The sequence below is a fragment of the Giraffa tippelskirchi genome, chromosome 11, assembly GCF_054371585.1.
Source record: "Giraffa tippelskirchi isolate mGirTip1 chromosome 11, T2T-mGirTip1v1.2.pri, whole genome shotgun sequence".
Taxonomy (NCBI): Eukaryota; Metazoa; Chordata; class Mammalia; order Artiodactyla; family Giraffidae; genus Giraffa; species Giraffa tippelskirchi.
This window is the reverse complement of record NC_137285.1, coordinates 51,163,620-51,176,997: the sequence shown is the minus strand read 5'-3', so window position 1 is coordinate 51,176,997 and position 13,378 is coordinate 51,163,620. Positions and strand designations below refer to the sequence as shown.

At 33.0% G+C, this 13,378-nt stretch overlaps 1 protein-coding gene across 42 annotated transcripts in view; it reads left to right on the top strand.

The window, feature by feature from the left end:
- Nucleotides 1–13,378, top strand: part of MGAT4D (MGAT4 family member D) — a 58,386-nt gene extending 45,008 nt beyond the window's left edge. For 25 of the 42 annotated variants that reach the window (XM_081540648.1, XM_081540655.1, XM_081540640.1 and 22 more), the window contains 4 exons: nt 1,438–1,568; nt 3,694–3,801; nt 5,099–5,215; nt 12,070–13,378. In XM_081540648.1, the coding sequence (XP_081396774.1) occupies nt 1,438–1,568; nt 3,694–3,801; nt 5,099–5,113 (254 nt within the window). In that variant the 3' untranslated portion in view covers nt 5,114–5,215; nt 12,070–13,378. Of the gene's footprint in view, nt 1–1,437; nt 1,569–3,693; nt 3,802–5,098; nt 5,266–12,069 lie in introns of all 42 variants that reach the window. The other 17 variants (XM_081540654.1, XM_081540632.1, XM_081540623.1 and 14 more) reach the window with 3 other exon arrangements.

The following is a 13,378-nucleotide window of genomic DNA, read 5'->3' as shown; positions in this document are numbered from 1 at the left end:
AGACTGATTTGCAGGTTGACTTTGTAGTATATACTCGCATATGCAGTACATCTGAGTTCCTGCTTCCTCATATACTTGATAACATTTGATTTTATCCATTAAAATTTTTGTTTGCCATGGGGAGGAGAATAAAGCATTTCTCTGATTGCTAGTAAAATCCATCTATTCTTCTGTGACTACCACTTCATATACTGACCACTTTGCCCCCCAAGCTTTCTGTAAAGTGGCGTGGAACCCAATTTTAAAACTCTGAAAGTTTTTTTTCCTCAGCTTTGGTTACAATAAAAAGAAAAATTGTAGGTGACAGTAATACCCGCTGAAAGCTTGGAGAGATAATTTTGTTGGTTTATTACTTTGAGAATTTTAAATTCTCTTTGCCTTTCTCCGAAAAAGTCAGGTAGTAGAAGGATAGAGAGTATTCACAAGAGCACGTTGAGCAGGAGACACTGTATATATGATGCTGAATTCTTATTTATGCTTAAATCTATAAAGGCTTCATTTTCTTTGTTATCATAATAACAATTCTGTTTTTCAGTATTTTCCAAAAATATGAGCTTGCTAAATAGAATTTTCAGAATGCTGGCAGCAGATAAAGAAAACAGATATTAAATCAACTATTTCTATCATTAAATCACTTGTTTTGGTTACTATATACATAGGTGCCTAAAATTCAAATACAACCATACACTTGATCGAGTGACCCATATAGACTCAAGTCTTAGTGAAAAATGAAATGCCTACATCCTACTATCATACTTATTAGGTGGCTAGATGTGTTTTACACTGTTTAAGGTGAAAATTTACCTGAATCTTATACCTTCAGCTTTATTTTCAAGTTAAAGATGCAATATGTTAGAAATAAATAATTAGATGTAATGAAATCATACTTTAAAATACAGTAAATCTTTAAGAATCATAAATACAAAAGAAAATAACATTCTTATAAAATAATGTTCAAATATTGAAATAGTACTGTTTTATTCAAAATTAAGCACTAAAAGTAAAAAATGTAGTATGTTGATAAAGTTCTATGTAAATAAGCTTACAAATCATAGTTTCTGAAAAACTAAGTGAAAGGTTACAGGTCCTAAACTTTCCATTTTATTTATATATCTTGCAAGTGGTTTAAACAGTTGATCTTCCTTAGTTATCGAAGTTAATTTCCTGAGAGTATTCACGATTCTAAACTTGCTTCTTACTTGTCCCACCAAAAGTGGTAATTCTTAATACTGAATGAAGCAGATATGAGATTTTGCTTCATCATCCTTCAACTTTGTTAATGCTTTAAGCTTTGCAAGGAATAGATACATATAATTTTTAATATTTTTTTATTCTTTCCCATGTTAATGGAGTGAATAACTATATATAAGGGTTATGTTTTGATATGTGGTATAAACACTGAAGAGTTATTGGGCTTTGTTTACTTTTTTTCCATAGGAAAGCTATTTAAATCTGAAGATTTAACTGACTTTGTACGTTTTTTTTTAATGTTCTACAAAGATAAACCCGTAGATTTGCTCTTGGGGGACATTTTTCTGGTAAAGATGTGTACCCCAGGAGAAACTCTTGTGAGTATTTCTTTACTTTGTATTTTTAGGAAAATACTATCTCTCTGATGTAATTACCTAAATTTTGTTTACAAATTTTAGTGCATCGATTTTTTTAACTGAATATTTATACATATTTTAAAAAAGAATCGATGTAAACTTATACCTGTTACAAATACTGTTTCAAAGTATATCACCTAAGTATAAAAGATAAGACTACAAAATTTTTAGAAGAAAACATGGGAAAAAAGTCTTTAGGACCCAGGATTAGGTGAAGAATTCTTAGACATGATACAGAATGCTTGATCCATTTTTAAAAGTTGATAAATTGGACTTCATTAAAATTAAAACCTTTTGTGTTGCAAAATTTACTGTTAAGAGAAGGCACCACAGGATAGGAAAATATATTTGTAGATTCCATGTCTAACAAAGACTTGTATTCAGAATATATAGAGAATTTTCAAAACTCAACAACAGGAAAACAATCCAATTTAAAAATAGGCACAAGACTTGAACGGACTCTTATCAAGGTATTTTCTCCCTTACTGCAGTAAGCAATGAACTCAGCTTTGCTTCATCAACAAGTTATTTGAGTGGTATTTTGGGCAAGCAAGAATTTGATAATACCATCCTACTGAAACTTTTATTAATAGATTAAAGATATTACTATATTTCCTATATTTTAAGTCCTCAACTATCTTTATCTGAACTTTAGTTTCAAATTGACTGTACATTATTTAATGACTTTACAGTTTTAAAAACAATTTTTAATATAGTATTTTCCTACATGTTAACATTCAGTAGAAACAAATTTAAATAAGCCTGCTATTTAACATCATTATGCACATAAATTTGAGATGTATTTTAATGAATTTTATATGTATAACATTACATAAATAATGATAGCAATCATAATAATTTTTTAAACTATTTTATTGATGCATAGTTGATTTACAATGCTGTATTAATTTCTACTGTACAACAGAATGATTCAGTTATACATATACATATATATATACATTCTTTTTCATATTCTTTTTTCATTATAGTTTCTTAAAGGATGTTGAATATAGTTCCCCGTACTATACAGTAGGACTTTGTTGTTTATCCATTAAATATATAATAGTTTGCATCTGCTAACCCCAAATTCCCAATCCATCCCTTCCCCACCCCTTCTCCCTCTTGGCAACCACAAGTCTGTTCTCCATGTCTATCGAGTCTGTTTCTGTTTTGTAGATAAGTTCATTTGTGTCATATTTTAGATTCTACATATAAGTGATAGCATATGACATTTTTCTTTCTCTGTCTGACTTTATTCCTTGGTATGATAATCTCTAGGTCCATCCATGTTGTTGCAAATGGCATTATTTCATTTTTTATGCCTGAGTAATATTCCATTGTATATTTGTACCACATCTTCTCAAATGTTTGTTTTTAATAGGGGTGATAATATCTTTCTTATTTTTATTTTTGAGAAGACTATCCAGATCTTTTTCCATGAAGTATAATACTGTTTTTTTTAATCATAAACTTTTTAAGGAGAAATTGAAGAGGGAGTAATTTAGTTTTGAAATTAATAAATGAGGAGAGAATAATGTAGACCAAGAGAAATGGATAGATGGGAAAAGACTAGAAAGTTTATGTTACTGGAATAAAGAGAGAGGAGAGGAAAATAATAGTTTGCACAATAGTAGCCTGATTTTCTGAGCTTTCCAGATGACTCAGTGGTAAAGAATCCGCCTATAATGCAGGAGATGCACAGGAGACTTGGGTTCCATCCCTGGGTTGGGGAGATCCCCTGGAGTAGGAAATGGCAATCCACTCCAGTATTCTTGCCTGGAAAATTTCATGGATAGAGGAGCCTGGCAGGTTATAATCTATGGGATCACAAAGAGTTGGACAAGACTGAGCAAGCAAGCTTGATTTTCTAGTGAACTAATCGAGTTCATGAAAGAAAATACATGCTTTTGTATCTCGATTTCTTTGTTCCATTATTCTTACAAAGAAAAAGCTAGGAATTTAAATATTTAAATTTTAAAATAGTAATATAGAATCCAGGCAAAAACTAATAAAAGGTTCTGCCACCAGTAAATGCAATAAAAATGAGTATTTGGGTTTTTACACAAGATTGTTGTTTCTCTTACAGGAAAAATGTATAGAACGAAATAAGCATATTCGTATTCGATATAAACCTTCTCTTTTCCAGCATGTGGGTATACAGTCATCATACCCTGGAAGAGAACAATATTTCAAAGTAAGTGTTTTGAAATGTAGTTGTGTAATACACAAGGTTTCATGAACTTATAAAATATTATTTAGAAAAGGAATGATGAGAACATGAGAGGCTATAAAAATTGTCTAAACACAATTCATCTCATGACAGAACTGTTTGTTATGAAGAGCAATCAACTTTACAAGATCCAGGTTATCTATCATGGTTAGAAAAATTCAGCCTATGTAAACTTCTATGCCTTACTATTCTCAGCTGTATAATTTAAATAATAAAACTAAAAAGGTGTTTTGAAAATTATAGTAAAATTCACTATTTTAGTTTAATATTCAGAATTATAAAAGAATATTTCAAAAATAAAATGCCCCTATTATTGAATTTAAATGTAGCAACATTCTTTTTCAGGTCACTGTTTACCAAATGAACAAAATTTTAGCATTATTTGATTTTTAATCATTCCTAAGTTTTTCATCATCTTCAAAAACAGTGTTATTTATAATTGACTTAGCATCTTGGTGGGGTGGAAAGAGCAAAGACTTCAGAGTCAAAACAATCAGTTTTTAGCTGTGATGACCTGTGTGCATGAGGCTGGGCAGGCCCTGCCGCTCTTCTGAGCTTTCTTTGTCTAGAAAATGAGGCTGAAATTAACGAGCCTTAAGATTTCTTTCACCTCTGCAATACTGTTGACATGGCTATCCTTCTTAGCTTCTTCACACCACAAAGCTAATGATTGCTTTAATACTCTCAGTTGAAATGAGACAAATGCACATGTACATCCTCTCATCATTTCATTCATTATTTGTCTGCCCTCTTTCCACCTTTTCTATTCTGTGTATTTATTGTACTGCACCCTTTGAAACAGTACCTTAGCGTGTGAACTCAGTATACATTAGCTGTTAGCCATCAGGCAAGGTGGAATTCAAGATTTAAAGTGTTTGGTAAACAAGTTCTGGAATAGTGAAAACTTTTATGAATCTTTATCCAGAAAGTAATATCATCAAAATACATAAAACATAGTCACAGCTGATGCAGACAGAAATTGGTCTATGCCTTTTTACTTGTTGATGCTATTATAAAGGGATTCTTTTTTTTCCTTTATATATCTGTTTTACAAGATAAGATATTTTAACCTATCTTGTAAATTCAACCTATCTTTGTAAATTCGTGACAGATTAAGGAGGATGTACATCACTCATATTTTGCTGTTATAATCTTAACTTTATTCTTTTTTATTCTTCATACTACATAAAACAGAAAGAAATAGCAATTTAATGATGTGTAAAATATGACTATATTAAATTATTTTAAAAATTTCCAACAGGATATCTATTATTAGGAATTTCAAAATTTAACACCTTCTTTAAAAATGATCAGAATCATTCTTTGGAAAAAATGGCATAACAAGGATTAGACTATTTCTCAACTTTCTTCATAGTGGGTAAGAGATTACATCATATTAAAGAAAGTTAAACCATCAGTAATAAGGTGGTAAGTATAAAAATTGATATAAATATATAGAACATTGTCAGATAATCATCAATGTGTTATTTTATAGCCTTATGTATGGAATGTTTTTAAATTTTATGCATGTAACTCTAACATTCACTAATATTTTGTTTCAGAAGGATCAATTTCCTTTTCCCTTTTTATCATGTACTGTAAAAGGGAATGAAATGTCATGTACTGTAAAAGAGGAATTTCCTTTTCCCTCTTTATCATGTACTGTGGATGTACAATGAGTTTGGAGACAATAGATCTGAGTTTGAAGCCACATTCTTATCAATAGATGCACCAATATGGGTAAATCACTAAAATACTATGCTAACTGAAAAAAGCTGGGTGCAAAAGACTACATATTATAGGATTCTATTTATATAAAATTCTAAAGCAAGCAAACCCTGCTATCTCATTATGATTTTAATTTATATATCTTTTAATGACCAGTGATGTTGAGCATCTTTTCATGTGCTTTATGTAATTTTATATATTTGTATACATATAATTATGTATAATGAAATATACTTAGGATATATCCTATGTATTTTTATGAAAAATCTATTCAAATATTTGCCCATTTTAACAGTTGGGTTGTTTGCCCTTTTAGTTTTGAATTGTAATAATTCTCTTTATAGTCTGACCACAAGTCTCAGCTATGCCTGGCTCTTTCATTTGCTTAACAGTGTCTTTCAGCGAACAAAATTTCAAGGAACAATTTTTTTTAAACTTTTTATTTTGTGTTGGGGTATAGCCAATCCACAATGATGTGATAGTTTCAGGTGAACAGTGAAGGGACTCAGCCATAAGTATACATGTATCCATTCTCCCCCTAACTCCTCTCCCATCCAGGCTGCCACATAACGTTGAGCAGAGTTCCCTGTGCTCCGTGTATACAGTAGGTCTCAAGGAGTAATTTTAATTTTGATAGAATTCTCTCCATTCAAACCTTTACTCTCTCAATATAGTTGTATCATTCATTAGCTCAGTATTCAATGATTTTTTAATTATGAAGATATGTACGTTATTTACACTAAAACTACACTGTGTAATCTTTCTACTCATCCTTTATACACAACTTTTTTTCTTTGGAGTTTTAAGTTTGCTTTATTTCAGTGTACTTATAAACCTCAGATTCTCTGTGAATTGTCTAAATCTTTTCTTGATATATTTGAACATTTACAAAAGTCATGAATGAGTGTTGAATATTGCCAAATGCTTTTCTGCATTTATATCACTTTGTGATCTTGACAAATTTTCTCTCCTGGGGCCTTCTGACCAGCTCTGGCAGTTATCTCAGGATCCTCCTCTTTGTCTCTTGAGTTGATTCACCTATTTTCTGGATTGTGATCCACATCATTCTTCATTTACTTATTTGCTTTTGTGAAGCATACCCCCCAGTAATTTCTTGAGAAAGATTGTGTGAGGTGTAAAGCCTTGGAGAAATAAAACATCTTAAAATGACTTCAGTCTCTCAAACTTAAATGTTAAATTAGCTGGGCAAACAATTCTGAATTGGAAATGATTCCCCCCATTTTTGAAGGTATTCAAGGGTATAGCTATTGAAAAGTGGTTAAAGCCATTTTAATTTCTGTTTAAGGTCAATTTCCCCATCTCTAAACCTTTAAAAATGTTCTTGTATTTGACTTCTACAATGTCATGATGATGGTGCTTGAAATCTGGTGGGGCTTTTTAATCTGAAAACTCAGGCTTTGATTCTTGGAAAATACTCACAGATTACTCTGTTGATGAATTTTCCTCTTTCCATGATCTTTTTAAGGAATGCTTTTCCTATTTTCTCTCTATTTGCATTAATTTCTGGGAATTTTTCTAAATTTTATCTTTCATTCTTTGTATTACAGCTTCTTTTATTTTTTTGCAGGGGAGGGCAGTTTTCATTGGCTGGTTGATTTGGTTGGTTATTTTGTTTGTTTGGCTAATATACTTTTATAGTTTTAATGTCTAAGAACCCCTTTTATTCTCCTAATGTCACTGCCTCTTTTTATAACATTTGGTTGTTATTTTGTGATTGAAATTTTAGTAGTTCCAATGAACCCTCCCAGGGCTTCCCTGGTGACCCAGATGGTAAAGAATCTGCCTGCAATGCAGGAGACTGGGGTTCAATCCCTGTGTCAGAAAGATCCACCTGGAGAAGGGAATGGCAACCCACTTCAGTATTCTTGCCTGGAGAATTCCACAGACAGAGGAGCATGGCAGGCTTGAGGCTTCCCTGGTGGTTCAGACAGTAGAGAACCTTCCTGCAATGCAGGAGACCCAGGTTTGATTCCTGGGTCAGAAGGATCCCGTGGAGAAGGGAATGGTAACCCACTCTACTATTCTTTCCTGGAGAGGTCCATGGGCCACAAAGAGTTGGACACAACTGAGCGACTGTCAACTCTCTGAGAATTTTAATAGTTTTTAAAAGATTTCTTTTAAAATCTTTTTTTTGGTATAATTTTTGTATAAAATCTTTCTATACTTCCTGTATAGTTTCTCTTTCCTTCAGTTTTTTAAAAAGTCAGTCCTTGTTTTCGTGGTAAAGGGTTTCCTCATATATCCAGTGATGGTAGGTAGGTTGTGTGTTCGAATGCAGAGAACGCTGATTGGAGGATGCAGCACATGGCTGGCTTTGTCCCTTTCACTGTGGGAGGAGTGGCTAGGTCCTTCCTTTGGGAAGTCTCCCTGTGTTAGTCTTGTTTAACTTGCTAGAGAATATGAGAGCCATATGGGCAAAGACAGATGGAGTTTTCAGTGTTCACTTTGTCAAAATTCACTTATTTATCCTGTTTTTCATTGCTACCCCTACCCTTGTTTGAGTCCAGATACCCTGTTTTCCTTTTTAGAGAATTATCCTTCAAGAGTGGAGAAAAGATAGTCATCTGAAATCAAGTGGCCAGAGATGGTCTCTAAAGCTTTAACCACCTGTCAGACAGACTTGCAAGCCATCCCCAAGGTTTTGCCCCACTTTCCCCTCCATTTCTAGCTGTACGTGGGGGGTCTCGCCCTGGAGATTTTCCCGCTGGAGGCTTGAGATACAGGTTTCTTAGACATCGTTCATTTTGTTACCATTGTCTTCTCTCTCACTCTGTTTGTAAGATCATGCATTTTCTAAATGGCCCTCAATGTCATTTTAAGTGTGAGTTCAAGAAAGAGTGAAAGTACTTGTGTCTGATTCACCATTTTATTAGGCAGACTACTAGTTCATTCTTGCAACTTTTACTTTCAGTCTCTCCATTTGTTTTTAAACTTCAGAAAACGAAATTTTAATTTTCAGGACTTCTGGTTCGTTCTTTTTATGTATTGTTTGTTGTTCAGTTGCTCAGTTGTGTCAGACTCTTTGAGATGCCGTGAACTGCAGCACACCAGGCTTCCCTTTTTATGTATACAAGTATCCTATCTCTCTGAGAAAATTAACTACACTTAAAATTAGTACCTTAGTATAAATGTAATTCGTTATGTCAACTGCTTCCTATACTTAACATCTGTTGTTAATCCTGCATCGTTGCCATCCTCTTCTCCATTCTCTTCTGTTCTCGGGAAAAACCGAGAAGTACAGCTCACAGAAGGTCTTCATCCAAAAAGTTCCACATTAGATTCTGAGAGGAGAGATACTCCCATAGACAAGGAAGACAGCTGAGAAGGCAGCGGTCACCTGTGGAGGATCAGGAGTGAGGTCTCACTTGCTGCCAGGCAGCTGAGATCATTGGTAGCCTCTGGCCTCCAGGGTTCCTCCCCACATGGCCTACTACTGCCCTGCTGAGACTGCTCTGATCACCCTCCATGGCTTCCTCATGACCTGTGCACTTCTAGAGTTCCTCAAAGTGGCTTTCTGTTCCTTGCTTTATATCTTATACAACCCAAAGTATGCTTTATTTATACACAGACCACCACTTTAATGTGGGTACATTTCCATGGACGTAACTCTGCACAGTTGACTTTCAGTTAGACTTGCATCATGATGAAAGTTTTTTTTTTTTGGTTTGTTTTTATTTTCATTTTTAAGTGGGACTGAGATCAGGAAAAGCTTGAAGGAAAGATGAGATATGGTAAAGCATATGTGGAGTTTTCAACATTGTAATGTTCAAAGATACCCAAACATACTATAGCTCTAAATATGCTAGATCCCTAGCTGCTTTGTGGAAATAAAGTATCAATAGCTCAGGTATTAAATTTCCCAGGCACCTTTATCCATTATCGAATCAGTCAAGTGTCTTTCTCCTTTCACAGCGCCTTTCTGGATGTTTCCCTTCTTTCGTACAAGAACAAGAAGCAGACCACCACCACTCCTTTTTCCCTCCCAATTTAGGACTCGGAAGTGCTTTCAGCATCCTTTAAATCAACTTCAGGGAAATGATGGACTGTTCATTTCCTAGGATGTTTACATACTTAAAAGTAGATGTTTCCAAACTGATGAAAGGTTGCAGAATGGATTATCCCTTCCACTTTCCAAACAGGGAATTTCAAAATGGAATAAAATTCAATTATATTTAAGATTCATAGCTTTGTTTCTATTTATCAAATTATACACACACACATATAGTTAAAAGTTAATAACAAGAACATAATAAAAGGCATCAGTCCCCCCCTCCCCACTTCCCCTGCCCTATCTGACTCACCAGAGGCAACATTTAATCATTCTTACTTTGAATTCTCGTAGTTACCTTTCTACAGCTAAATAATATGCCTGTGCTGCTAATTTTTATTTCTCCACACTATTATTTTTCCTGCAGGATAGATTAATATTTAGCTCAGATTCTTATTCATTTTATTACGTCTTAGTTTGGGCTGTTATAACAAAAATACCACTGATGGAGTGGCTTAAATAGCAGCAATTTATTTCTGACAGTTTTGGAGTCTGGAAAGTCCAGGATCAGGGTGTCAATGTGGCACGTTATGGTCAGGGTCCTCTTTCTGGTTTGCAGATAGCTGTCTTCTGGTTATATCATCACATGGCCAAGAGCAGAGAAAGCTCTGGTTTCCTTATCCCTTATAAAGGCATTAATCTCATTCATGAGTATTCCACCCTCATAACCTAATTATCTCCCAGAGTCCACTTTCAAATACATTGGGGATTTACACTTCAAACATACGAATTTAAGGAAGGGTGACACAGATATTTAGTCCAAGGCATATTATTACTTTGATTATTTTGCCTCTCTTTTTTTTTTTCTAATTTTCATTTCTGAATGTTTTAATAATCAGACATTAAACTTAGTGAGCCAATCCTCTGTATATCATAGCTTTTATCTACTATTTCCTGTACTTGTTTTCCCATGTCCTTGGTGGGTTCCTTGATTAACTTTTCTATTGAATTTTTAAAAAATGTTCTTTTTTTCCTAGCATCTTCTCGTTTTGAGGATACAGTTTTTCTCAAATTTCTGAGTATTAGTTAGACCTTTTCAATAAACAATTTTGAAGTTCTCTTCTGCATTCTGAATGAGCTGGGTTTTTTCCTATAATCAAATCAAACTATCTGCTTGTTTATTTTGATCTTTTTCTGTCTTGTTGCACACTTTCTCAAGTATTTGGTGATTCTTGGCTGCCTGGTGGCAATATAGATAAATTTTATTTCCTTTCCCTCACCCTCAGTCTGACCCTGCATTTATCTTCCTATTCCTGTATAAAACTGAAAAGGATGAGGCTTCCTGGAAGTTTTTGGTAGATTTGGAAGAATCTGTTGGTTTGCAAGCTATGTTGTAGAGTGTATGAATACCTTTTCTGTTCATTTACACTCATTCCAGTGGAGTCCAGCTCTCCATACCTTAAACTGAGACTTGGGATATTTCATTTCAATTTTTTTCAACTTTTGATTTTGTTAAGTAAAATAAGATTTACATACATGTCCCCAGAGAGATAAAAGTCTTCGTCTTTTCTTTAATCAAGACCACCATAGCAACACTTTCATTGCTGTGTTTTCCTTAATATTTACTCCTTTTACATCCTTTAAAAACCTTGTTGTAAAATTTTTTCCTTAACCAGTTTAATTATTTATTGTACTTCTCATATAATTCTTTTTATAAGATAAATTATATATAGTTTATTAAGCAGAAAAATAATTTAGGTTATCTCTATTCATCTAGCTTATAGTTCAAAAATAATAATCTAATAATCTAATAATAATCTAATTCACCTTAGTGATGAATTTTAGTTTTACAAATTTTAAAATTTTACCTATGTCTTCAATTTAAATGTCCTTTATCATTTCATGTTCTACATCTATAATAAACATAAAGAATTTCAACTAAAATGTCTCAGTGCTAATAACTTCTGAAAACTCAAAGTACTTAAAGAGTTTCTGTTATTTGATAAGCCAGAGAACAGTGTGTTTGATAATTTGCTAGTGCTTCAACCTACACGAAAGGTCATCTTCCTTTTACTGCAATGCACTGGGCTCAGGGCAGAGTGTTGCAATGTGTTGCAGGCAGGGTTGCCAGATAAAATACAGGATGCCCAAATAACTTTGAATGTCAGTTAAACAATGGCTTTTTGTGTGTGTGTGACCCATTTGTTTTGTGTTAACCCTGGGTGGAGGTGATGGAAGAAGGCATAGAAGAATAGTTCCCATCAAAATACATTAACTATTGAATAATGACATGCAGCACGTTTGTATTTTCTTTAAAATTGTTACGTAAAGTTTTATGTGTCTCTTTTATGTAAAGATAGAGCAGACGGAGGTGGTAGCAAAAGGACAAAATAAGGAAAGAGTATTGTCAAGAAACTGGCATGAAAATAATTACATCCTTATGAGTGAATAATATGCTATTTCTAGATGTTACAGATTTCTTATTTTTATTACAGGAAATATGAAAAAATGAAGCATAACAAGAAGAAGCTCTGTAATACTTAGATCACCGTGATTTCTAATGGCATCTTTCAGAAATTGTAATATTCAAAACAAATGATTATATGAAAGAGGAAGGAATAATGAACAAACTAGTAGGCTTGAAAATATTTAACTGCCTCTCTGTCAAGAAAAATTTGCATATTTGTTTATGATACTTGTACCCTTACTATTACAATTTTTTATAAAAATAAGTAAAGACAGGGAAGTTTTTAAAAATAAAGAAATATATTTTGTTGAATTAGACAGTTAAGTGGCTATCTAAACAGCTAAACATTTTAGCTAAGCAGCTAAAATTTCAGAAACTTGCTATTATCCGGGACAGCTTCTGTGTGAACCGGAACATGCTGTTATCTATTTTGTTAAGACACCTAAAATAGAAAGCACAAGGCTGAGCAACTCGGAGGCTGGCAGTGCCACAGTATCTTCTTGTCTTTTTAACAAATGCATTTAAAACTCTAAAACTTCCAAGTGCCATTTGAGCTGATTAACAAACATCTTGATGTATGTGTATTCTGATAGTCATTCAGTTCTAAAGATTTCGTATTTTCTCTTATTATTGCATTCTTAACTCTTGGGTTATTTGGGCATGTTTTTTAATATCTTGGTTTTGCCATCTTTTATTGTTGGTTTATAATTTAATTACCTTGTTAGAGAACTTCGTGTGATAAACTTTGAGAGTTATGAATTCTTGTATTTCATATGAATTAGACAAGAATGTATAGTCTTTACATACTCCCTTTAAAATATGCATCACTCATTTGCATTTTTATTGAGGTATAGTTGATTTCCTTTTTTCATTTGTTTTTATAAATGTTAGTTTTGTGCTTATAAATGTCTTCTTTAAATATTCCTATTCAATGGGTGCTGGTTTCTCTTATATCAGGCTTTTTAATTTATTTGTTAAATGCTTTAAATCTTTATTAACTCATCAGTTTCTTATAGGAATCTATTAAAATCTACTATTTTTCCTCTTGTTATTCTATTGAGTTTTACTTTATTTTGAGAAATAATGAGATATTACTTCTTTCTTATCCTTCATAAAATATGAAAATCTTAATTCAAACTGCTGTATTATCCTTGACTGCCAAAACTTCGCACATTTACATCAATATGAACCGTGTCACATACCAAAGTGAATATGAATGATGAACTGTTCATATGCACCCATTTCACTTTCTTCTTTAAAGGAAGGAGCTATATGTCAACTATTATCTCAATAAAGTTGGGAAGAAAAATAAGAATAAAAGACATGTATTTTTTAAA